The sequence below is a fragment of the Neomonachus schauinslandi genome, chromosome 7 (assembly GCF_002201575.2).
Source record: "Neomonachus schauinslandi chromosome 7, ASM220157v2, whole genome shotgun sequence".
In the NCBI taxonomy this organism is placed as follows: domain Eukaryota; kingdom Metazoa; phylum Chordata; class Mammalia; order Carnivora; family Phocidae; genus Neomonachus; species Neomonachus schauinslandi.
The window spans coordinates 50,080,095-50,104,640 of record NC_058409.1 but is presented as its reverse complement, the minus strand read 5'-3'; the positions used below and the strand labels follow the sequence as shown (position 1 = coordinate 50,104,640).

The following is a 24,546-nucleotide window of genomic DNA, read 5'->3' as shown; positions in this document are numbered from 1 at the left end:
AGTTTTGTTAGTTGATCTGATAAGGCCCCTTATAGTATTTTCTCTCCCCAGGACGGGATGCAGTCTAGGGCCAGATGTTACATTTAGCTTCCTTTAATCTGGAATAGTTCCCACAGCTTTTCCTACAATGCATAGGATAGCTCCCACCCTCCCAAGTCCACACAAATAATTATCCAGCCCAAAATATCAATAGTCTGGACATGCCAAACTTGAGAATCTTGCCAACTGTGTAGATACCTATAGACTCATTTCTATTCAGTATGCTAGTTTTTTATGCTTAATTAGCATAAGTATCATGGATCACCTCCTTTCTTTATGATACTTAAAAATTTGGGGCACCTGGGTGGCTCAGTCAGTTAAGCACCTTTGGCTCAGGTCATGATCCCAGGGTTCAGGGATTGAGCTCCACGCCGGGCACCCTGCTCAGTGGAGAGCCTGCTTTTCTCTCTCCCACTGCTGCTCCCCCTGCTTGTGCTCTCTCTCTGTCAAATAAATAAATAAATAAATAAATAATCTTTAAAAAACAAAAACTTATGTGACTTTCTCCTCAGTGAACTACTCAATGTTCACTCCTCTGGCCAAATTAATAGGGCTAACTACATGCCAGGCCCTGTTCTAAGTGCTTGGAATGTAGCTCTGAATGAAAACAGAGAAAATCCTCACTTTCACAAACCTTATATTCCAGTAGGAGAAAAGAGAAACAAAACAGATAAACAAGTAAGTGAAGTAAAAAGAAAAAAGAAAAAAAAAAAAGCCAGATACTACTAAGGGCTAGGCAGAGAATGAAAAGAAGTGATGTAGAGAGTAACTTGGTAGCTACCTTAGACTTGGTGGTCAGGGATAGTCTGAGAAGGTGATGTAACTCCTAGGTTAAGCCGGGGCTTAAATGACAAGAAAGAGAACATTCCCGATAGAGGAAATAGCCTGTGAAAACCCCGTGACAGGAATGAGTTTGTCATGTTCAGAAAAGCCAATATAGCTACAGTAAAGGGGACAGAGTAGAAGTGAGACTGAAGAAATTGGAAAGAATAAATTTATACAAGTCCTTGTAAACCAAGGGGTTTGAGTCTGGGCTACGTAAGTGCGTCAGAAGCCTTTGGAGGGTTTCAAGGTGTGGCATAATCCATCTTTCAAAAAGATGACCTTAGTTACTGTGGAGAGAATGTATGTGGGTGGGGAGGAGGAGGAGAAAGAAGGAGGAAGGAGAAGAGCAGCCGGAGGAGACTTCAAGAGGGTATGGTAGTTGGCTAGGCACCAGGATGATGGCTTGGATGGTACTAGCAGCACTAAACAGAAACGGATGGTTTCTGGATACATTTTGGAGGTAGATTTGCTGGGTCTTGATGGCTTGCATACTTGGGAGTGAGAGAAAATGGAATCAAGGGTAACTCCCAGGTTTTGGTCTGAGTAACTGAAACAGAAAGACTTACAGATGAGCAGCTTTTAGTGGGTAGCAGGTTGTGGGTAGGAGATTAAGAATTCTGCTATATTTGGAATGCTTAAAGATATGCAGGAGAAGAGGTCCACTAGGCAGACTCAGGGTGGGAGCTAGATGGCTGTAGATGGTATTTAAATCCTGACAAGGAGGAGATCATCTAGAGAAGGAATGTAAAGAAGCCTACATGCCAGGAGCAAGCCCTGGGGCCCTCCATATTTAAAGATTGAACGAAATGGGAGAAGCCAGTTAAGAAAATTGGTCAATAAGATCAGAGAGGTAGGAGATCAAACAGTGGTGTCTCAGAAAAGAGAAGGTGATGTTTCACTGAGGGAACAGCGGTTTACCATGACAGACTAAAAATACATATTGTCTCTGTTTCTCTTCGAAGACAGTAAAGGGATTTTAAAAAATGCATAACTCTCAAAGATAGGTGAGGAGACACTAAAGACAACATTTTGGAAGCAGGAAAGCCAATCGAAAAGTGGTGATAAAAGGAGCAGACAGCCCAAGAAAGTTGAAATCTAAGCTGGCAGTGGAAAACCAGAAAGCAAACCGATTCTGGCTTTGGACTCCAGCACATTTCAGCATTTGGAGGTACCAGGAGCCTATAAAATTGATGGTGTAGGTGGAGCTGAAAACAGAATTCGTTGCTTCTCTCCTGCACATCTGAGTGCAGTGAGGGTGCAGCCTCTTTCTGGTCCCAGCTGACACTTGGAGGTTTATGTTCAGGGATGCTGAACTAAAGGAACTCTGGATTCAGATACCAGGCAAGCTGAGAGAGGAGGAAATAAAATTCTTCAATATCAAATGGTGAGTCCTTCAGTTCCTTTCTTCCACTCAGTCCCCTAAATGCAGGTAGCTGAACTTATACCCTCCAAAATAAGATAAGAACATGCTTCTCGGGGCACCTCGGTGGCTCAGTTGTTAAGCGTCTGCCTTCGGCTCAGGTCATGATCCCGGGGTCCTGGGATTGAGCCCCGCATCGGGCTCCCTGCTCCTTGGAAAGCCTGCTTCTCCCTCTCCCACTCCCCCTGCTTGTGTTCCCTCTCTCGCTGTGTCTCTCTCTGTCAAGTAAATAAATAAAATCTTTAAAAAAAAAAAAAAAGAACATGCTTCTCTGGCAATGGACCAGCCCCAGAGAAAAGTCTCAAAAACATTGATGGTTAGGGTATCCAAAGAAATGGTTGGGTCAACCTGAAAGCAATGCTCACTACTTGACCAACTTGCACACTGACTCTGAACTTTTTTTAAAGATTTTATTTATTTATTTGCGAGAGAGGGAACACAGGAAAGGAAGTGGGAGGGGGAGAAGTAGACTCCCCGCTGAGCAGGAACCCGACGGCATCCCCTGACCCTGAACTTCTAATCAATATTTTAGTGTCTAATTTTTAACTATTAATAGCCAGCCACTGAGCACCAGACATTCGAGGAAATGCTCCAACTTGAAAGAGACCAAAACAAAGAAAAAGAAATTCTAAGTGAAAAAGCAATTTGAGGAGTAAAAAGCTAAAAAATGGAAAATAACTTACCACCCATATCATCAGAAAAATAAAAATAATGCATCCACAAGCAACTTTACAAAAGAGCGCTGGGAACTTAAAAATATGACAGGAAAAATTAAAAATGCAATAGGTTTGGAAGAAAAAGTCATGGAACTTTCCCAGAAAAAAGGATAAAAAGACAAAGAGGTAGACTATAGAAAAGCTTAGAAAATTAGAGAGCATTCCACAAGGTCTAACACACAACTAATAGTTCCAGAAAAATAGACCAGAGAAAATTCAGAGAGGATACTGTTAAATATATAATACTGGAAAACTTCCCAGAACCAAAGAACATGAGTTTCATGCATTCACGTCTGGGCATTCTGCAAAATAAATGAAGAAAAGATGGATCCCATGACATATTGTGCTGACATAAAACATTAAGAATAAAGGAAACAATCAGCATATACAAAGGATCCAGAATCAGAATGGAATTAGACTTTCAATAGCAATGTTGAAAGCTAGAAGATTCTGAGGGAAAATGATTTTCAATTTATAAATCTGTACCCAGCCAAACCATCAAACAACCAGGACGTTGAATAAAGGCATTTTCAAATTTACATCTAAAAAATGATCTCGCATGCACCCTTTCTTAAGAAATTATTGGTATGCAGTCTTCCAAAACAAGGATGAAAATAAAAAGAGTTAGGGGCACCTGGGTGGCTCAGTTGTTAAGCGTCTGCCTTTGGCTCAGGTCATGATCCCAGGGTCCTGGGGATCGAGCCCCACATCGGGCTTCCTGCTCAGCGGGAAGCCTGCTTCTCCCTCTCCCTCTCCCCCTGCTTGTGTTCCCTCTCTCACTGTGTCTCTCTCTGTCAAATAAAGAAATAAAATCTTTAAAAAAAAAAAGAAAGAAAGAAATTATGATTCTACTATGCTGGGAAGGTGGGGGAGGAGAGAGAGGGATGTATTTTAAGTGTGCATGCGTGCTGGTGACGGTATTAAAAAACCCGCATCTTCCACTGCAAGGAGCTAGTGGGCAATTTTTAAAACTATATCTCAGGGGCACCTGGGTGGCTCAACCAGCTGCTTTCTGCTCAGGTCATGATCTCAGGGTCCTGAGATAGAGCCCCACAGAGTCAGGCTCCCTGCTCAGCAGGGACTCTGCTCCTCCCCTCCTTCTCTGTGTTCTCTCTCTAATAAATAAAATCTTTAAAAAACAAAACAAAACTGTATATCCCAAAAATAGCATTATAAGGACATTATCAAAATTATGACTGTAAATGAAATTGCACAGTTAAGAACAGAAAATGGTTCCTTTTAGAGAGCAGGAATGGGGGACAAGGGTGTGCTGATTTTGTTTTAAATTTTAAAGAACAATTTGACTTTTTAAAACTATGCATAACAGGGCGCCTGGGCGGCTCAGTTGGTGAGGCGACTGCCTTCGGCTCAGGTCATGATCCTGGAGTCCCGGGATCGAGTCCCGCATCGGGCTCCCTGCTCGGCAGGGAGTCTGCTTCTCCCTCTGACCCTCCTCCCTCTCATGCTCTCTGTCTCTCATTCTCTCTCTCTCAAATAAATAAATAAAATCTTAAAAAAAAAATAAAAAAAAATAAAACTATGCATAACAGAACATACACTTTGATTAAATCTTAATTGGGACAAAAGACTATATAAGAGAAATTTGTGGATGAATTTTGAAATGATTGGGAAAATTTGAAACTTGACTAGATAAAAATGTTATTAATGAATTCTTGTTAATTTACCCAGGTATAATAAATATAATAAATATTAATAAATTTAATATCATAATAATATGATTATAAATGTAAGCTTACTCTAAGGTGTTTTTTTTTTTTTAAAGATTTTATTTATTTCTTTGACAGAGAAAGGCACAGCGAGAGAGGGAACACAAGCAGGGGGAATGGGAGAGGGAGAAGCAGGCTTCCCGCAGAGCAGGGAGCCCGATGCGGGACTCGATCCAGTGACTCCAGGATCATAACCTGAGCTGAAGGCAGTCGCTTAACCGACTGAGCCACCCAGGCGCCCCTAGGGTGTTTATATATATACAAATGTAGCTAAAATTTGCCATATTTGCTTTAATATTGGTTAGATCTAGATAATGCACAGAGGATATAGAGGGGATGATTATACTGTTCTTTCCATTTGGTGTGTATTTGAAATTTTATTTTTTAAAATATTTATTTATTTATTTATTTATTTGAGAGAGAAGGAGCAGGCAAGAGCAGGGAGAGGAGGAGCAGAGGGAGCCCGATGCGGGGCTCGATCCCAGGACCCTGGGATCATGACCTGAGCCGAAGGCAGATGCTTAATGACTGAGCCACCCAGGTGCCCCTGAAATTTTAAATATTATAATTTTAGAAAAAAAAAAAACATGCATAGCAGACAGTCTCTCCTCTGCTGTCCTACCTGCTGCTCCCTTGGGGTGTATTCAATAGATTTCTAATTCCTTTAAAAATAGATAAATAAATAAATAAAAGCATGCACATTTCTAACTGAAAGAAGATTAAGTTAAAGACAAGGAGTAGTTATGTTGACTGAAAATGAGATAAGACAGAGCTGGAAATAGGAGTGAAAAAGGACACTGAGGATACATAGAAACATCATGAAGTAACTTCTTCAGTGGGACACTGTTCCCAGTGGTAGAGCTAGGGTATACTCACCTTATTTTTTTTAAATTTATTTATTTATTTATTTATTTTAAGGTTTTATTTATGTATTTGACAGAGAGAGACACAGCAAGAGAGGGAACACAAGCGGGGGGAGTGGGAGAGGGAGAAGCAGGCTCCCTACTGAGCAAGGAGCCCAATGCGGGGCTCGATCCCAGGACCTTTGGATCATGACCCGAGCCGAAGGCAGACGCTTGACGACTGAGCCACCCAGGCGCCCCTTAAATTTATTTATTTGACAGTGAGCACAAGTAGGGGTGCAGCAGGCAGAGGCAGAGGGAGAAGCAGGCTCCCCGCGGAGAAGGGAGCCCGATGCAGGACTCGATTCTGGGACTCCATCATGGGACTCCAGGATCATGACCTGAGCCGAAGGCAGACGCTTTACCGACTGAGCCACCCAGGCGCCCACGTCTTTTTCTTTCTTTCTTTTTTTTTTAAGCAAACTCCACACCCAACATGGGGCTTGAACTCACCACCCTGAGATGAAGAGTCCCACGCTCTACCGACTGAGCCAGCCAGACGCCCTAGAGCTAGTGTCCACTTTAACAAACACTTAACCACTGTCCCTTGAATTGTTCATAGCAGTTTTGCCTTTTTTTTTTTTTAAGGTTTTAGATGCTACATGTAGCAACGGTTAAGGAGGTTATACAATAGAGTAAGTAGTCCTCCACAGAGGAAAATGTATTAAAAGGTTCTTGGGTATCCTTTAAAAATATTCTGTGCACATATAAGAGTACAAAGATTTTTTTTTAAGATTCTATTTATTAGAGAGAGAGAGAGAGAGAAAGCACAAATGGGAGGAGGGGCAGAGAGAGAAGCAGACTCCCCGCTGAGCATGACTTGAGCTGAAACCAAGAATCAGACACTTAACTGACTGAGCTACCCAGACGCCCAAGAGTACAAAGACTTTAAAATAATTTTTAAATCTTTTTTTCAAAATATGAATAAATCAAGATTGTTCAACCAATAAATACTTTCTTAGCTTCAATTATGTTTTGTACACTGTGCTAGATTCTAGGGATACCTGCTGTTAAGGTACACATTCTTACAGATGTGAAGATAAAGTATTACAATACGTTTGTATTAGATAAGATTTCTTTCTCTCATCAGCCTCTTTTCTTCCCTTTTTCATCTGTCATGGGCAGGAGTGGGGGGAACAGGGGGACTTTGGTTTAAAAGACCAAGAGTGCATTTGCATCAAAATTCTATTATAAGGACTTTTTGTTGCAGGTGATAAGAACCCAGCTGCAACTGGCTTAAGTAACAAAGGAAAATTATTGGCTCTCTAAAGTGGAAAGTCCAGGGAATACCTAGCTTCAGGCATGGTTGATTTCAGGTCTCAAGCAAAAGAGGATGCTTATCTGTATCTTGAGCTCTCCTCTCTTTGAACTTTAAGAATCTTTCAATCTTTACAGAAAAAAAAAATAACAGAATGCTGTATTGTGAGAGCAAGAAGCTTCAAGATAATCTCTGCTTCTACTCCCACCCTACTGTGTGTATGTGGATGGGTGTGGGGAATGTGCAGATTTGTTTATAGAAGTAAGAGTGTTAAAGAATTGGTACCTGAGAAGGTAGTGAAAAATTGTTTTTGGTATATTTAAAATGTGGCTATATGTATTTAAATTTTTCTTGAACTGGCTCTCATGTAAAATACTTCTCAGCACTGAAGCTCTTTTTGTAGAGATTAACCACAGTGGTCTAACCAAGGGAACTTGATTTTTTTTTTTTTAAGGTTTTATTTATTTGAGAGAGAGAGAGAGAGTGCCCACCTGCGTGAGCACAAGCAGAGAGGGGCAGAGGAAGAGGGACAAACAGACTGCTGAGCAGGGAGCCCAAGGTGGGTCTTGATCCTAGGACCCTGGAATCATGACCTGAGCCAAAGGCAGATGCTTAACCAACTGAGCCACCCAGGTGCCCCAACTGAACTTGGTTGTTTTTGTTGTGGTGGTGGTTTTTGTTTTGTTTTCAGACACTACTCTGGGAATAAGTTATGCCCCGAGGTGAAGTATTTCACAACTAAATATCGCACTCATTGAGAAATCTTCAGTTACAAAGCCTAACTTATTTTTTTTAATTTAAAAAAAAATTTATTTGACAGAGAGAGAGAGCACAAGCAGGGGGAGTGGGAGAGGGAGAAGCAGGCTCTCTGCTGAGCAGGGAGCCTGATGCGGGGCTCGATCCCAGGACCCTGGGATCACGACCTGAGCCAAAGGCACACACTTAACCGACTGAGCCACCCAGGCCCCCCTAGTTCTTATTTTTAAAGTTTATTATTATTATTATTTTTAGTAATCTCTACACCCAATGTGGGGCTCGAACCCATGACCCTATGATGAGTCGCACGCTCCTCCGACTGAGCCAGCCAGATGCCCAAACCCTAACTTTAATCCTTGTAGTAACAAGGATTGTAGTAACAAGGATTGTAGCAACACACATCCTATGTGCTAAGTGATGGCAAGAACACAGAAGCAGATTAAAGGGAATGAAGAAGAGGAAGGGCAAAAGAGGGGTGATGGAGAGCGAGAGGGCTCATGCTAGGCCTGGAAATTGAAGTAAGGATTCAGCTGTTTGGTGGAGTCAAGAGGTGGGAGTAGATGAAAGGTCATGGATCCTCCAAAAACTCTGTGATGCTCCTGAGGAAGCTGAAGCTCAGTTTAAGCCGATTTGTCATGTGGTCAGGATGTGGACAAGTCAAGCTCAAAATCATAGCTAATTCCACCGATTTTTCCTGATTAACAACGTATGCCCTCTCCTCCATAAAGTTTTCTCTAGTGTTCCTGGGAAAGTTTTCTTCCTCCTCTGAACTCAGAGTGTTCTTTCATTCATTTCTGTCAGCATGTATCTCTTCATTCTTTTACATATTTTTATATGCTCAGTAACTATTGCTTTCCTGTAAGGACAGAGAATGTATCAGACCTTTTTGTGTCATCTACCCTGCTTTATACATCCTAGGCCATTAATGCCTCTCTTGTTATACACCCTAGGCCATTAATGCCTTGCCTTTAACAAAACGGTTTCCATACATTAATTTAGGACTACTGCCTTGATTTCATAAGACTGAAAGGGATCATCTTATATTCACTGGATCCAAACACCGTCATTTTATGTCAGAGAACGGGTCACTGGCCCTTAGATCACAGCTATGGTGGAAAGCCTGATTCCTAGGCCAGTGTCTAGCCCCCATATCAACCTGCAGTCTTTCAGATTAGACCTCCGTATCTTGCTCCTATGGAAAATCTAAGCAACTTCAAAATGGGACACCCCACTTGAAAAGTATGTCAGTGCAATTTAGCTAATGCTTTTCAGAGGGCTGGACAATTAACCCCCAGATGATGATCTACAGGTCTATGGTTAACTTGTAACCTGGTATTCAAGTACCCCGAGCGCTCTGCTTTTAACTAATTCCATATTCAAAAGCCATGATTATGCAAAACTAAACTACTAATGCGTTTACACCGTTCACTGTGATGGAATTAAGCCCCTTGCCATCTTATTTCCACCAGTCCTATAGGTCTGTCAAATGCCACCTCCTCTGTGAGGCTACACCTTTTTTCCTTCAGCTGAAAGTAATCTCTCCATAATTGGAAATTTGCCCTCCCACATGGCACCAAATCTCTCCAAATCTTGAATTATAGTTATTTTCATCCTATCTTCTCCGCTGTAATAAGTGTATTGAAGAAAGGGTTTTTTTTTTGTTTTTTTTTACCTTAAATAGCAAACTTACAAATAAGAGGCAATGAACATGTTACATCGTCCAAGTCACCATCCTCTCTCACTCACTTGGATTTTGGCAAAAGCTTTCTAACTCTTCCCTAGATTGCACTGTCACTCTCCTACCTTGATCCTTTTGAAACCTATCAGCTCCAGTCTCTTCCTCAAAGCCCTCCACAGGTTTTCCATGTCCTCACACCACCTGCCTGATTTTGCTATCACACTGGTTTTCTTGCTATCCTAGCATGTTAAGCACCTCCTGCCTCAGATGCCTTTGCATTTGATGCTTTGTCTAGAATAGTGGATATTTGTAGAATATGGTCTAGGACACTAGATACTGTTTACCTCCTTACTTAAAACAGGTTCTCACATCTTCCATAGAGATCCTCTTTGGCCAATCTCTAGCACCCTGTTACTCTCTCTCCTTGTATTCTGTTTCAGTTGAGTGTCAGTCCTGAAAATAGAGAGCCTGGTTTGGAAAGTTGGCTTTACCACTTAGCAGGTGTAAGATTTGGGGCAAATTAACTTTTTTCTTATTTTTTTTTTTTAAAGATTTTTATTTATTTGAGTGAGCAAGTGAAAGAGAACACAAATGGAGGTGGGGTGATGAAGGGTAGAGGAGAGAAGCAGGCTGCCCACTGAGCAGGGAGCCTGACAGGGGACTCAATCCCAGGACTTCAGGATCATGACTGAGCCGAAGGCAAACGCTTAACCGACTGAGCCACCCAGGCGCCCCTAATTAACCTTTCTCTGCCTTAGTTTCCTTATGAATAAAATGGGATCATTATATATTTATTGCTTAGGACATTGCCAATCTGATACATGGTAAGGAGTCAGTAATTTATTGCTTTTCTTCAGTATTTATCACAAACTGTTTTTCACATATTAGTCTGTCTCCTCCATTAGGGCAGGACTTTGTTTCATTGATGACTTTAGCCCTATAGCAGAGTCTTGGTATAAAGGATTTCAGTAAATTTTTGTTGAGTATGAATGAACTTATTGAATGCTTAAAAAACCATAAACAATTGAATTTTATTATTTTCTTAGACAGTTTTTCCCTAACTATGTGAATATTAATATTGGCAGATCTATGTACTATACTTTGTTGCAGGGGGAAACCTCCTTGGTCTTTAAATTCAAATGGAAAATAGCAATTAGGTGGAACAATGTGTACTTGAAAAAATCTGCTCCACCATACTGCATTATTGAACTAGAGCAGTTAATGCAAACTTAGTATGTGATAATGCCAGAGTACTAGGAGAAAAAAATGCATGAGATGATCATGTAAACTGCTTATATGGTGCCTAGCATATGGTAGCTTCTAAATTAATAATCACTAACAAATTATAAGAACACTTAAAAAAGAAAATGCAATAATATAGAAGTTAAATTGTAAGTTAGATTTTGACAATGAGGGGCGCCTGGGTGGCTCAGTCGTTAGGTGTCTGCCTTCTGCTCAGGTAGTGATCCCAGCGTCCTGGGATCAAGCCCCGCATCAGGCTCCCTGCTCCGCGGGAAGCCTGCTTCTCCCTCCCCCACTCCCCCTGCTTGTGTTCCCTCTCTCACTGTGTCTCTCTCTGTCAAATAAACAAATAAAATCTCTTAAAAATTAAAAAAAAAAAAGATTTTGACAATGATATATACCTATGCTGGATGCAGATATAGAGCATTCCCATCACTTCAAAACTATGCCCCTAGGGAGACAAATTCCATCTCCCCAAGGCAACCATGTAGTAGGCAGAATAATGAGCCACTCCCCCTCAAGATGTCCTTGCCAGAATGCCTACAACCTGAGAATATGAATATACCTTTGAATATGTTACATGGCAAAAGCGACTTTGAAGACCTCGAGATAGGGAGATTATTTTGGATTACCTGGATGGGCCTGGTGTAACCCCATGAGTCCTTAAAAGTAGAAGAGGAGAGCAGAAAAGTAGGTCAGAAGAAGATATAACAGTGGGGAAAGAAACAGGAGAGATTTGAGGTGTGAGGAGCACATGACCCACCGTTGCTGGCTGTGAAGATGGAGGAAGCCAAGGAATACAGGTGGCCTCTAGAAGCTGGGAACATGAACAATGAAACAGGGGCCTCAGTCCTACAACCACAAACACTTAATTCGGCCACCCACCTGAATTAGCAAGGAAATCGATTCTCTCCCAGAGCTTCTGGAAGAAACAGTCCTGCAGCACCTTGATTTTAGCCCAGTGAGACCCATATCAGACTGCTGATGTACAGACTGTAAGACAGTTAGTGTTAAACATCTAAGTTCGTGGTAATTTGTTATGACAGCAATAGAAAATATAAACCATTTCCTGTGCTCTATCACTATCGTCTTTGTTTTTGCATTTCAAGTACATGTAATCATAAAGTATGAACTCTTTTGAGTCTGGCTGCTTTCACTTGACATAGTATTTTTGAGATTTACCTCTATTTTTGAAACAGTAATTTTTTTTTTAAACTGCTCAGTACTGTTTCATAATGAATACATTATAATTTATTTATCCATCTTCTTATTGATGGGTATTTGGGTTGTTTCTGGTTTTTGGTTATCATGATTATGTACATTCTTGTACAAGTTTTTTTGTGACACACCTTTCCATTCCTTGGGTAAATATCTAGCAGCAGAACTGCTGGGTCACAGGGTAGATGTATGTTTAACTTTCAAAGAAATGTAAACAGTTCTCCGAAGTGGCTGTATCATTTCATTCTCCCACTTGCACTGAGTTCCAGTTGCTCCATATCCTCACTTCACTGAACTGAGCACTTAAAATGTATTTCATTGTGTACCTTAGTGTACCTCAACAAAATAGAGAAGAAAAAAATGTAACAGAATACCATATTTGTATATGCAGAAAATATTCATCATCTGTCTCAGAAACCGTACTGTGGATAGACAAAGCACAGAAAAATTTTTGATTAAAAAATCTAATTTTACCAACATTATTTACTAGAAAATTTTCCTTCTGAAAATCACTCTAAAAATGAAATGAACATTAGTGGTTTTATAACTGAACTCAGTTTAGCACCTATGTATAATCTCTGCATATTTAACTTGCATATGAATTAGGCTATAAAGGAATGTTTGCCTTAAAATTCTTAAATTTTAAGAATTTGTCTTAAAAATTAAAAAAATTCTGATAGAATTTTTATTATGTGAGGGGTGCTTGGGTGGCTCAGTAGGTTAAGTGGTTGCCTTTGGCTCAGGTCATGATCCTGGGATGGAGCCCCACATTGGGCTCCCTGCTCAGCAGGGAGCCTGCTTCTCCCTCTCCCTCTGCCTGCTGCTACCCCTGCTTGTGCTCACTCTAATAAATAATAAAATCTTTAAAGAATTTTTATTATGTGAGCTTTACTTATCTATTTTTCTATATATTTAAGTAATCTCTATGCCCAACATGGGGCTTGAATTCACCACCCTGAGATCAAGAGTTACATGCCCTACTGAGTAAGTCAGCCAAGTGCTGTCTTAAAATATTTTAAGACATCTAACATTGCTGAGGGCAGGTAAACTGTTACAATCTCTATACAGTACAATTTAGTGTATTTTTCAAATTTATAAATGCCCTAAATCCTTTGATTTTAAAATTCTGCATGCTGGAATATATTCTACATATTTATTTGCACATATGCAAAATAGTATTTGTGCAAAGCTGTTCGTATCAGCAGTCTATAATAGCAAGACATTGGAACCAACCTAAAAACTGCATCAATAGGGTTACTTTGCAGCTAAGGAAAAAAAATGGGCTACTTTTTAATGTTTGGAATAATTTCTAAGTGAAAAATAATACATACATGTATTTGTATATTCATAAGATATCTGTAAGGATATACTATAAACTGACAAGTGTGGTAATTTCTAGAGAGGAGAGCTGTGTATCTGAGTGACAGGGGTGTAAAGCTTTTTGCCATTTATTCTTAAGATTTTCTTTAATTTATTTATTTGACAGAGAGAGAGAGCCAGCGAGAGAGGGAACACAAGCAGGGGGAGTGGGACAGGGAGAAGCAGGCTTCCCGCAGAGCAGGAAGCCTGATGCGGGGCTCGATCCCAGGCCCCCGGGATCATGACCTGAGCCAAAGGCAGACTCTTAACGACTGAGCCACCCAGGCGCCCCACCATTTATTCTTAAATTCTGAACCATGTGACCATTAACTAGTAAAAACAAATATCTCTGCATTGATATAATAAGTATCTTAGGGGAGAATCATAATCTAAATTTAAAGGAAAACCAGAACCCTTAGAGATATCTAATTATAACTAGCTTCATTATTCTTTTTTTTTTTTTAAAGATTTTATTTATTCGTCTGTCAGAGAGAGAGAGAGACCTCAAGCAGGGGGAGCAGCAGGCAGAGGGAGAAGCAGGCTTCCCACAGAGCAGGGAGCCTGATGTGGGACTCGATCCCAGGACCCTGGAATCACGACCTGAGCCGAAGGCAGATGCTTAACCAACTGAGCCACCCAGGCATCCCTAGCTTCATTATCCTACTGAAATTAGGAAAGTTTAAAGTCTGATCAATTATTATGTAAAAAGAATAATAAATCTATATTATAACAGATGTAAAGTTAATTCTTTTTTTAAGATTTTATTTATTTGAGAGAGAGTGAAAGCAAGAGAGATCACAGAGGGAGAGGGAGAAGCAGACTCGCTGCTGAGCGGAGAGCCCGATGCAGGGCTCGATCCCAGGACCCTGAGATCATGACCTGAGCCAAAGGCAGCCGCTTAACTGACTGAGGCACCCCTAAAGTTAATTCTAAGTGGAAATCACGTGCTTTCCTAAATTGGTAATATGGGAAAAACAATGGCTGGAGAAAAAAAGGAAGAGGAGAGAAATTAATAAGTACGGTAAACAACCACCACCACCCTTCTTGGGGTAAATGAACTGTTAAACAGGCCACTGTCTGAGGTATTATTTTGAACTTTAAAATATAGTTTATATCTTGGGATGCTGATTTTAATAGAAAAAAAATAGACAAATTAATGAAAGCTACCTTTGCAGGCACGTTTAGAATAACAATTCCTCAACTTTATTGAGTCCTTTTCAACTTTCAATTCATTAAGAAAATTTTTTTTCAATTCATTTCACATACATTATTCCTTTTGCTCCTCATAACCCTATAAACTTGAGCAAATTTTATTCTGGTTTTATGTACAAGGGGAAAAAAAAGATACCCAGAGAACATGATTTGCCTAAAGTCACAACGTTTGTATGAGCTAGAAACCATACCCTGGTGCTTTTTTTTTTTTTTTTAAGATTTTTAAAATTTATTTGACAGAGAGAGAGATAGCGAGAGAGGGAACACAAGCAGGGGGAGTGGGAGAGGGAGAAGCAGGCTTCCCGCTGAGCAGGGAGCCCGACGTGGGACTCGATCCCAGGATCCCGGGATCATGACCTGAGCCAAAGGCAGATGCCCAACGACTGAGCCACCCAGGCGCCCCATACCCTGGTGCTTTTAATACTGGTTTTCCTACTTCCGATCTGCATCCCCTTCAGCCCCTGCCCTATGTCTCACCTTATCTCTCATTACAGTAATTTAATTTTTCTGCTGTTGTATGCCTCCTAGGAAATGACAACTTTAACAATGATGCAATATTTATTGTACCTATCTACTTAAAAATTTTTTTAACATACCAAAATTGCATTAAAACATCAATATGCAATTATTTTCCCACCACTCAAAAATTTTAATTATGTATTGAAGATTCTAGACCAGAAAATGTGTAAAGATAAGACAAAGAATATCAAAATAACTTATAACAAATTTCTAAAACCTCTCACATATTATAATTGTTAAGATAAAAATATGATTTACAATACATGTTTGCCGTTATGGTATAGTTAAAAAAATAGTACCCATACTGAAATTAATTCATCCTGCTTATCAAAATTCCTATTGTAAGAATGAAAATATTCAAATGCTTATAAATAGGTATTCAAAAATTTCTTTTGAACAACATTCTTTGGTGTTCATAAAGCTGCATATTATTATAGATCTATTTATCATACAGTTTTTTCAGACTATACATTCAGTTTAAATTGGAAATGAAAAAATATAAATTAGATATTGCTATAGAAAGTAGTTACAGGGTAGATATTTTGATTTCATGGTGCCCAAGAACTTATGGACAAGATTTACTTACTAAACTACCTACCTATTCTTTGATACTTCTTATAGATGTACATGTTCCAGAAACTTAAAAAAAAAGTTATGTTTAAAGGCAGAAAATTCAAATGTGAGTTGACATTATTTATGATTCTCTCAACTGGTTGTTCCACAAAATATGGAGCTAAATGAAAAGATGAGAACCCTCTCACTGTTTGGGTACCAGCCTCACAAGCAACTTGGAATGGGAGATTCATAACAAGAAATGGAATATTCTACTTCAGAGGAAGAAGACAAGTGATTGAATAACATGCACACAACTTAGTATAAGTTCTTTACCCTAATAAAGTAATTATTCATTTGCAAATATTACCAAAAGTAAAAAAATTTATTTTACAGAGTGGTTGGTTTTTGTAATACATCAATAATGTTAAACTTCCCTATTCTCACTGCTTATCTCATTTCAGTGGTTGTTTTTTCCCAAATAATTTAGTTTACATTTAAAGTGGCAATACAGCTTTTACTTAATGGATTTAAGTTATAATTAGAAACCAGTTTTATATACAGAAACTCCATAAATATAGAACTTTAATTCCTATTTTATCCTAGGGCTATGCAAAAAATTGACTAAAAATTTTTCATTTGGGTCTTTGTAATAAACATGTAAATACATTATTTACAATGGAGATGCTTTCTGACAGAAAGTAAACACACAGAAGTAATTTTGGTCTTCACTAGAATCCATCATTATATGTTCATTTTTGAAGATGATGTGATACATCATGTTCACTCAAATTTTAAGATTCCTGTTATACACATAATTCAAGTAATTATTTGACTTGTACAATTAATGCTTCATTCTGTATTTAAATATCCTTTAAGAAAGATTCCTTGATCCAATAGTAGGGAACTTCAGAATTTTTTTCAAATACAGCAAATGCTTCTGTACAATTATGTGCAATTTTCTTCCTTCTGGCAGTATTATAAATACCGAGTAATTTAGTCTTCATTGTTCATACCCCAGAGGTAATTCTCGAGTTATCTCACATGATGTAAGTACCATCTTTGTAGTATTTCATGGACTCCATTTGTTTTGTGATAGCTAGAACATCTTGAAATCCAGTACTTAGGCCAGACATATGTTGAAAGTATGCCTCTTTTTCCACTTGAATTGTTAAATTGTTTACTCCAGCATCTTTAAGTATTCCTGTAACCTGTTATCAAAACCCATACATTTTAAAGCATTTAGATTAATACATTTAGTGTATGTCTTAAATAACTGGTATTCCCTATCAGGTGTTTCATAGCCACAGACAGTCAAAGATAATCCTCAAAGTAATATTTATTATTTATTTACTTGGTCAAATATTAGCTATAATCCTTTAGATGGCCAGTAAATTACTGACCTGACATTCAAAGTTGAAAAGGGAAACAGCTTTTGTTTCCAATATGGTAGGTTTAGAACAGGAATATAGGAACTGCTTTGATCCTTGCCTCCAATCACAGTGTTATATGCTGCCAGCTTGACTGTGATTATTATTAATCTAGATCTGTATTTATAATAATTTATTTCTGGATAATCGATTGGGAGCCAAGGTGGATCATAAGTAAACTTTATTACATTCACTTAAGCTTATCATCTAAATACTAAAACTTAATTTTATTTTAACCATTTTGGGGTAGAAAACAAATCTAGATATAAAAAATAAGTTATATTATCCTTGGACAGCTAAAAGATTGATATTTTTGAATAAATGATTACTCAACCGTATGATTTATAATATGTCCCAGTTTATACATGAATTAACTCAAATGAAATTACTTTAAAAACAAAAGATTATCACCTGCTGTACTATTCTTTGTTCCAGCACATCAGATGTCACCTGTATATGAACTGTTCCTGCCACAACACTGGCTGAATGACGCCAAAAATGAGGGTCTCGGTATGATATTAATCCTTCTATTTTCTGTATCTGTCAAATAAAAGGAGAGGTGATGTAAATGGACTTAAAAGGCTAATTTACTTAACACAAAGCAATCTTTTTGGTCCAGAAACCACTATTAAGCTGATTTTTAAAAAAGATAATAAGGAGAGCAAAGAAGTAAGAAAAGAAAGGGACAACTCGTTTGAAGTAAAGTTGCCTAAAATATTTTGAACTGGGAGTGATGTCAGGGAAGACAGCTCTGAAGAGGAAATGAATGGGGGTTACAGGTGTCTTTACACTCAATAGCTGCGTACCCATTTTCACCTCTTTAAGAGGTACTTTGCCTTTTCTAAACACTGGATACTTTCAATGGACTACTTGGTTTCCTCACATTCATACACAATTCACATATTAATGTTTATATAAACATGTTCAAAAGATATCCTCTATGTTTTAAGTGATTTTTTTTAAAGGTTTTATTTATTTATTTGGGAGAGAGAGAATGAGAGAGAGCACATGAGAGGAGGGAGGGTCAGAGGGAGAAGCACACTCCCTGCCGAGCAGGGAGCCCGATGTGGGACTCGATCCAGGGACTCCAGGATCATGACCTGAGCCAAAGGCAGTTGCTTAACCAACTGAGCCACCCAGGCGCCCTATCCTCTGTGTTTTAACAATGAACTGATAAGTAATAGATATTGCATACAATGTAACACTACATTCATTAGAAAGGTATGAGAGTGTTTACCAACATGACATAACTAAATGGGGAAAAATTAACAAAGCAGTACAAAACAGTTTTCATCATTTTTATTTTCAAATCTTTTAAAAAATTTTCTAAAGATTTTATTTATTATTTTTTTGAGAGATAAGAGTCTCCTCTGAGCAGGCAGCCCCGAGCTGGGGCTGGATCCCAGTGCCCTGGGATCATGATCTGAGCTGAAGGCAGACATCTAACCAACTGAGCCACCCAGGCACCCCTATTTTCAAAATATCTTAATATAGAAAAGCACATTTTAAAAGTGCTTCTTTCCACGGGCACCTCATTGGCTCAGCTGGTAGAACATGTGAGTTCAAGCTCCACATTGGTGGCAGAGATTACTTAAATAAAAACAAAAAAAAATAAAAAATATATTTTGGAAGTTTTCCAGAATGGGCATAATTTATTTTTGAAATAAAACTTTTTTTTCCTTTTAGTAGGATGTAGGATGTAGTATTCACTAATAAGAAGGTAAGAAAACTTTACTAATTTTATTTATGAAAACAATGTAAAGATGTTATTCCTTAAATAGTCAAGATACCAACTTTTCATCAGTAGATCCTAATTTAATATGATATGGCAAGGGCGCCTGGCTGGCTTAGTTGGTTGAGTCTGCCTTTGGCTCAGGTCATGATCCCGGGGTCCTGGGACTGAGCTCTGTGTGGGGCTCCTTGCTCAGCAGGATCCTGCTTCTCCCTCTCCCTACTTCTCCCCCTGCTGTACTCTCTTTAAAAAAAAAAAAAAAAAAAAAAGGGCGCCTGGGTGGCTCAGTCGTTAAGCGTCTGCCTTCAGCTCAGGTCATGATCCCAGGGTCCTAGGATCGAGTCCCACATCGGGTTTCCTGCTCCGCTGGAAGCCTGCTTCTCCCTCTCCTACTCCCCCTGCTTGTGTTCCTGCTCTCACTATGTCTCTGTCAAATAAATAAATAAAATCTTAAAAAAAAAAAAAAAAAAGAACATGTAACTCTTGATCTTGGGGTTGTGAGTTTGAGGCCCATGTTGAGGGTAGATTATTTAAAAAGGAAAAAAAAAAGGAATCAAATTCTCTTTCTCAGGGTCATGAGTTCAAGCCCCATGTTGGGGGTAAAGCTTACTTAAAAAAAAAATGAGGGGTGCTTGCCTGGCTCAGTCAGTGAAACCTGTGACTCTTGATCTCAGGGTTGTGGGTTTGAGCCCCACGCTGGGTGTAGAGATTACTTAAAAATAAAATTAAAAAAAAATTTATTTATTTTTGGGCATCCGGGTGGCTTAGTTGGTTGGGTGTCTGCCTTTGGCTCGGGTCATGATCCCGGGGTCCTGGGATCGAGTCCCACACTGGGCTCCCTGCTCACTGGGGTGTCTGCTCCTCCTTCTCCCTCTGCCCACCTCCCCCCCACCCGCTTGTGCTCTCTCTCTCAAATAAATAAATAAAATCTAAAAAAATTTTATTTTAGAGAGCAAGACAACAAGAGAGTGGACACACTAGTGCGGGGAGGGGCAGAAGAGGCAGAGAGAATCTTAAGCAGATTCCCCACTGAGTGCACAGACTGATGCGGGACTCAGTCCCAGGAACCTGAGATTATGACCTGACTGAGATCAAGAGTTGGAGGCTTAACCAACTGAGCCACCCAGGTGCCCCTTAAATATAAAATCTTTTTTACAAAAATATTATTTGAGAGAGCAAGCGAGTGAGAGAGAAGTAGGGAGGAGAGGGAGAAGCAGACTCCCTGCTGAGCAAGGAGCCTGATGTGGGACTCGATCTCAGGACCCTGAGATCATGACCTGAGCTAAAGGCAGGCACTTAACCAACTGAGCCACCCCGGCGCCCCTTAAATATAAATCTTAAAAAAAAAAAAAAAAAAAAAGATATGGCAGACCACAAGCTGAAAAACATTTATTTTGTATTTGTTTTTTCTATGAATTGCCGGTTTATATTCTTAAGTCCATATTCCTACAAGACTTTTTTTTTTTTTTAAGATTTTATTTATTTAGGGGCGCCTGGGTGGCTTGGTTGGTTGGGCGACTGCCTTCAGCTCAGGTCATGATCCTGGAGTCCCAGGATCGAGTCCCACATAGGGCTCCCTGCTCGGCGGGGAGTCTGCTTCTCCCTCTGACCCTCTCTCCTCTCGTGCTCTCTTTCACTCTCTCGCTCTTAAATAAATAAAAATCTTAAAAAAAACTATAAAAAAAAAGATTTTATTTATTTATTTGAGAGAGAGAGACACAGCAAGAGAGGAAACACAAGCAGGGGGAGTGGGAAAGGGAGAAGCAGGCTTCCCGCTAAGCAGGAAGTCCGATGCGGGGCTCGATCCCAGGACCCTGGGATCATGACCTGAGCCGAAGGCATATGCTTAACGACTGAGCCACCCAGGTGCCCCAAGACTCTTTTTCTTAATTAAAAAAAATTATTTTGGGGCGCCTGGGTGGCTCAGTTGGTTAAGCGACTGCCTTCGGCTCAGGTCATGATCCTGGAGTCCCTGGATCGAGTCCCGCATCGGGCTCCCTGCTCGGCAGGGAGTCTGCTTCTCCCTCTGACCCTCCTCCCTCTCATGCTCTCTGTATCTCATTCTCTCTGTCTCAAATAAATAAATAAAATCTTTAAAAAAAAAATATTAAAAAAAAAAAATTATTTTGGATAGTAAGTCTCTGCCTGTTTATATGTGCTGCAAATATTTTCCCCTTGTCTGCCTTTTCTTTTTCTCCCGAGTTCTATTTCTATTCCTGTATTCAAATATTTTCCCCCATTTATGTTCAAAAGCTATTACAAGAGTTTTGAAAATTACATTTAATGTTTCAGAAGAAACTTGCTCAGGTTTGCAGGTTCTTTATCTTTCCATTAAAAGATGGAAAAAAGGCATCCTTGCCATGCTTCACATTTGATTAGTGGCTTCTATATTAATGCATAAAAGCTTTGGAACAAATTGGTCTCAAACAGGAGCAGTTCACGTCAGAAAAAATTAGAATATGAGCTAATATTCAATTTTCTACATTCACAATGCCTGAGAAAGCATTCTGATTATTGCAAAAGCTTACTTAACAAAAAAGTTCAATATGAAAATGCACATGACCTGATTTTTATATTGTAGTAAAACAGGTGCTTTGGAGAGAGGACATGTGGAAGCAGTTGATTTCTTCCAGAGTACACACCCATTGTTTATACTCGTTCCAAGACTTCTAACATGATACCATTTCCTCATATTACAACCATTCCAATCTTGTTCTGTGGCCCACTAGTTGCCATTTCCACACATTCATCGTGTATCACAAGATTGACAAAGGGATTGAACCCCTGCAATATTCCTTGGATGTGTCCACCACCATTTAATTTCAGTGATAATTTCTGGTCCATAAATTGTTTCAACTTGGGAGTGGGTGAGCTTTGCTCATGGTGTCCACTCTGCAAGCTCAAAGATCTGTTTTTCGTTTTTTTTTTAAAGATTTTATTTATTTGACAGAGAGAGACACAGCGAGAGAGGAAACACAAGCAGGGGGAGTGGGAGAGGGAGGAACAGGCTTCCCACTGAGCAGGGAGCCCGATGTGGGGCTCGATCCCAGGACCCTGGGATCATGACCTGAGCCGAAGGCAGCCGCTCAACTGACTGAGCCACCCAGGCGCCCCGATCTGTATTTATTTGTTAATGGAGTCTTCTGCTGATGGATAATTTTCAATCGCTCTTATCTCTAGATTTTCTTCCTTCCTTTTTGGCTTCTAGGTGTTTTTTTTGGTTTTGTTTGTTTTTTAAGATTTTATTTATTTGAGAGAGAGAGAGAGAGAGAGAGAGGGAGAAGCAGGCCCCTCACTGAGCAGGGAGTGCAACGTGGGGCTTGAGCCCAAGACTCTGGGATCGTGACCTGAACCGAAGGCAGATGCTTAACCGACTGAGCCACCCACGTGCTGCACCCCCTTCCTTCCCCCGCCCCTGCTTTTTTTTCTTTAAAAAAAAAAATATATTTTTTTTCCGAGAGAGAGCATGCGCATGAGTGGGGGTGGGGTGGCACAGAGGGAGAGGCAGACTCTCTCCTGAGCAGGGAGCCTGACAAGGGGCTTGATCCCAGGACCCTGAAATCACCACTCAAGCTGAAGACAGAGGCTTAAACAATTGAGCCACCCAGGTGCCCTTTGGCTTCTAGTTTCAATTCAAGCTTATTAAAAAAGGCTTTCTCTACCTCTGTAGAGAAATACACTAAAAATATTCTTCTATTTTATTTTAGTAGTTTTATTATTTTTTATCATTTACATATTTAGTCCACTGGAAATATGTTTTGATATTTGATGGTAAAGATATAGCTTTTCTTTTCCACCAAGTGGAAATATTAATTAGGCCCACCCTTTCTCCCCACTGATCTGAAATGCCATCTTTGCTACATACTGAATTCCATAAATTCCTGGGTCTGTTTCTGCACAACCAATTTTCTAAAAATTGATTTTTGTGTTTACTGTTGTGCAAGAATAAAACTGTTAGTTGTGTTAGTTAATTCTGTAACTTTATAATCACGGAATGGGATCCTATTAGTTAATTCTGTAATTTTTGTATTTTTTTTGTTGTTTATTCTCAAGCATTAACTTTTCCAAATAAGTTTCTAAGTAATACTGGATTACCTAGTCTCCCCCAAAACAAAAACAACCAAAAGAAAAGAATCTCAGGAGAGGCAACTGCACTGAGATTTAAATGAAAGAAATACAACTTCACAATACAGTTTCCCATCCAAGAAAAATCTCTCCATTTATTCACTCCCTATTTTATATGTTATTTATTCATTTATTTTTGAAAAAGAGTGTGTGCGCACACACAAGTTGGGGGGGGGTGGGCAGAGGGAGAGGAACCGAGAATGTTAGGCAGGCTCCATGCGGATGCAGGGCTTGATCTCACGACCCTGAGACCATGACCTGAGCTGAAATCAAGAGTCAGATGCTTAACCGACTGAGCCACCGAGGTGCCCCTTTTTATGTCCTAAAACTGTATTTTCTTAATTCATATTTTGCACATTTCTAGTTGGGTCAACTTACTCAATTTCAAATGCTATTTTATTTATTTATTATATTTTCAAATTCTATTTTAAAAGGAAAAAATACAGTGAAGAAATTACACACAGTACCTTTTCTAAAGCAACATGTAGTTCTTTTTCATATTCTGGTGGCAGTCTCAAAAGTAGAACCTGACAGGCATCTTTAATCAGTGGAACAACACTGAGAAATATTAATACAGCAATAAAGAGAGAACAGAGGGGATCAGCAATGAACCATCCAAACTGCTCTATAAGAACTGTGGATACGATCACACCAATACTGCCAAGTGTGTCTGCCAAAACATGTAGAAATACACCTACAAGTAAAATATGAAAACATTAAAAATTAAAGCACATCTAATTTAGTTCTTTTATCCATTTTATAAATATTACTGGGTACCTACTATGCACCTAATTCTGTTAGGGGACAGTACTTAAAAACAAAAAAACCATGGTCATGGCTCTCAAAGAATTCACAGCACAGTGGTAAAAAGGGAAAGATACAGGCAACTATAGCACAGAGTGGTGAGTTTTATGATGGTGTGGTTTTCCTAGAAATCACACGAGCCAAGTTTTGACATTATCCAAATTAAGCAATCACAATAAATAATTCAACACAATAAGTGATAAATAATTCCCCTATATATTTTACAGTACAATAAAAATTTCCTGGTTCTTTTGTAGTGAAAGTTCATAATGACACAGTATTTCCCTTCCAAATAATATTCATGCAAATGTTACTATGAAAAAGACTCTATAATACAATAATCTGTTTAAAAATTGACATTTATGAACAAATGTGAGCATTTTCTACAGCAGATGACTTCAGACATTTTTTTAGCAGCAGACTGTTTTTCAAAAATACAACTGTACCAGAAGCCTAATATTTAATACAAATAAGACAGTGTCAATTCAGAACACAGTTGAAAAGTAGGGCAATATTTGGCAAGGACTCACCCCTCATGTTAGCATTCATGCCTCTGCCTGCAGATCCGTGGCTGTGACCATGCCCATGGTCACTGTGTCCATGCGTATGGTGGGAATGACTGTGATCAGATGAATGACAGCTTCCCTGAGAAGCTCCATGGTTATGGTTATGGGCATGGCTAAAGGCACAGATACCAATAAGGTTTACTATCAGCCCTCCAACTGAGACTGGCTAGTAAAAGGAGAAAAGAAAACTTTTAAATTTGTAATTTTAAAAGTACATTTGTTATTTAAAAGTTACTATATATCTAAATATGTTTTTCTGTTTACAGTTTTCAAAGTATTTTTGTAAAATCTAAGTTCAGTAAGGAAATCCAAAATTTTTAAAAAGATTTTAGAATATTTTAGAAGAAACATTTTAACTTTCAAATAGCAAAGTTTTGACAAGTAGAGGAATTTGGGCTTGCTTTAATCAAGTGAAGAACAAGTACTTGGTTCATGGTTTATGAATAAGTTATGCTAGAGTTTTGTT

At 39.1% G+C, this 24,546-nt stretch overlaps 1 protein-coding gene and 1 pseudogene across 1 annotated transcript in view; both read right to left on the bottom strand.

The window, feature by feature from the left end:
• Positions 1-14,892: 14,892 nt before the first annotated feature.
• SLC30A5 (solute carrier family 30 member 5) overlaps positions 14,893-24,546 on the bottom strand; it is a 36,977-nt gene continuing 27,323 nt past the window's right edge. Inside the window, exons 13-16 of the mRNA XM_021700427.2 lie at positions 24,045-24,246; positions 23,178-23,404; positions 17,265-17,393; positions 14,893-16,634 (exon numbers count right to left, since the gene is read on the bottom strand). Coding sequence (XP_021556102.2) covers positions 16,464-16,634; positions 17,265-17,393; positions 23,178-23,404; positions 24,045-24,246 — 729 coding nt within the window. The 3' untranslated portion in view covers positions 14,893-16,463. The remainder of the gene's footprint in view (positions 16,635-17,264; positions 17,394-23,177; positions 23,405-24,044; positions 24,247-24,546) is intronic.
• LOC110589820 lies at positions 21,235-21,435 on the bottom strand (annotated as a pseudogene).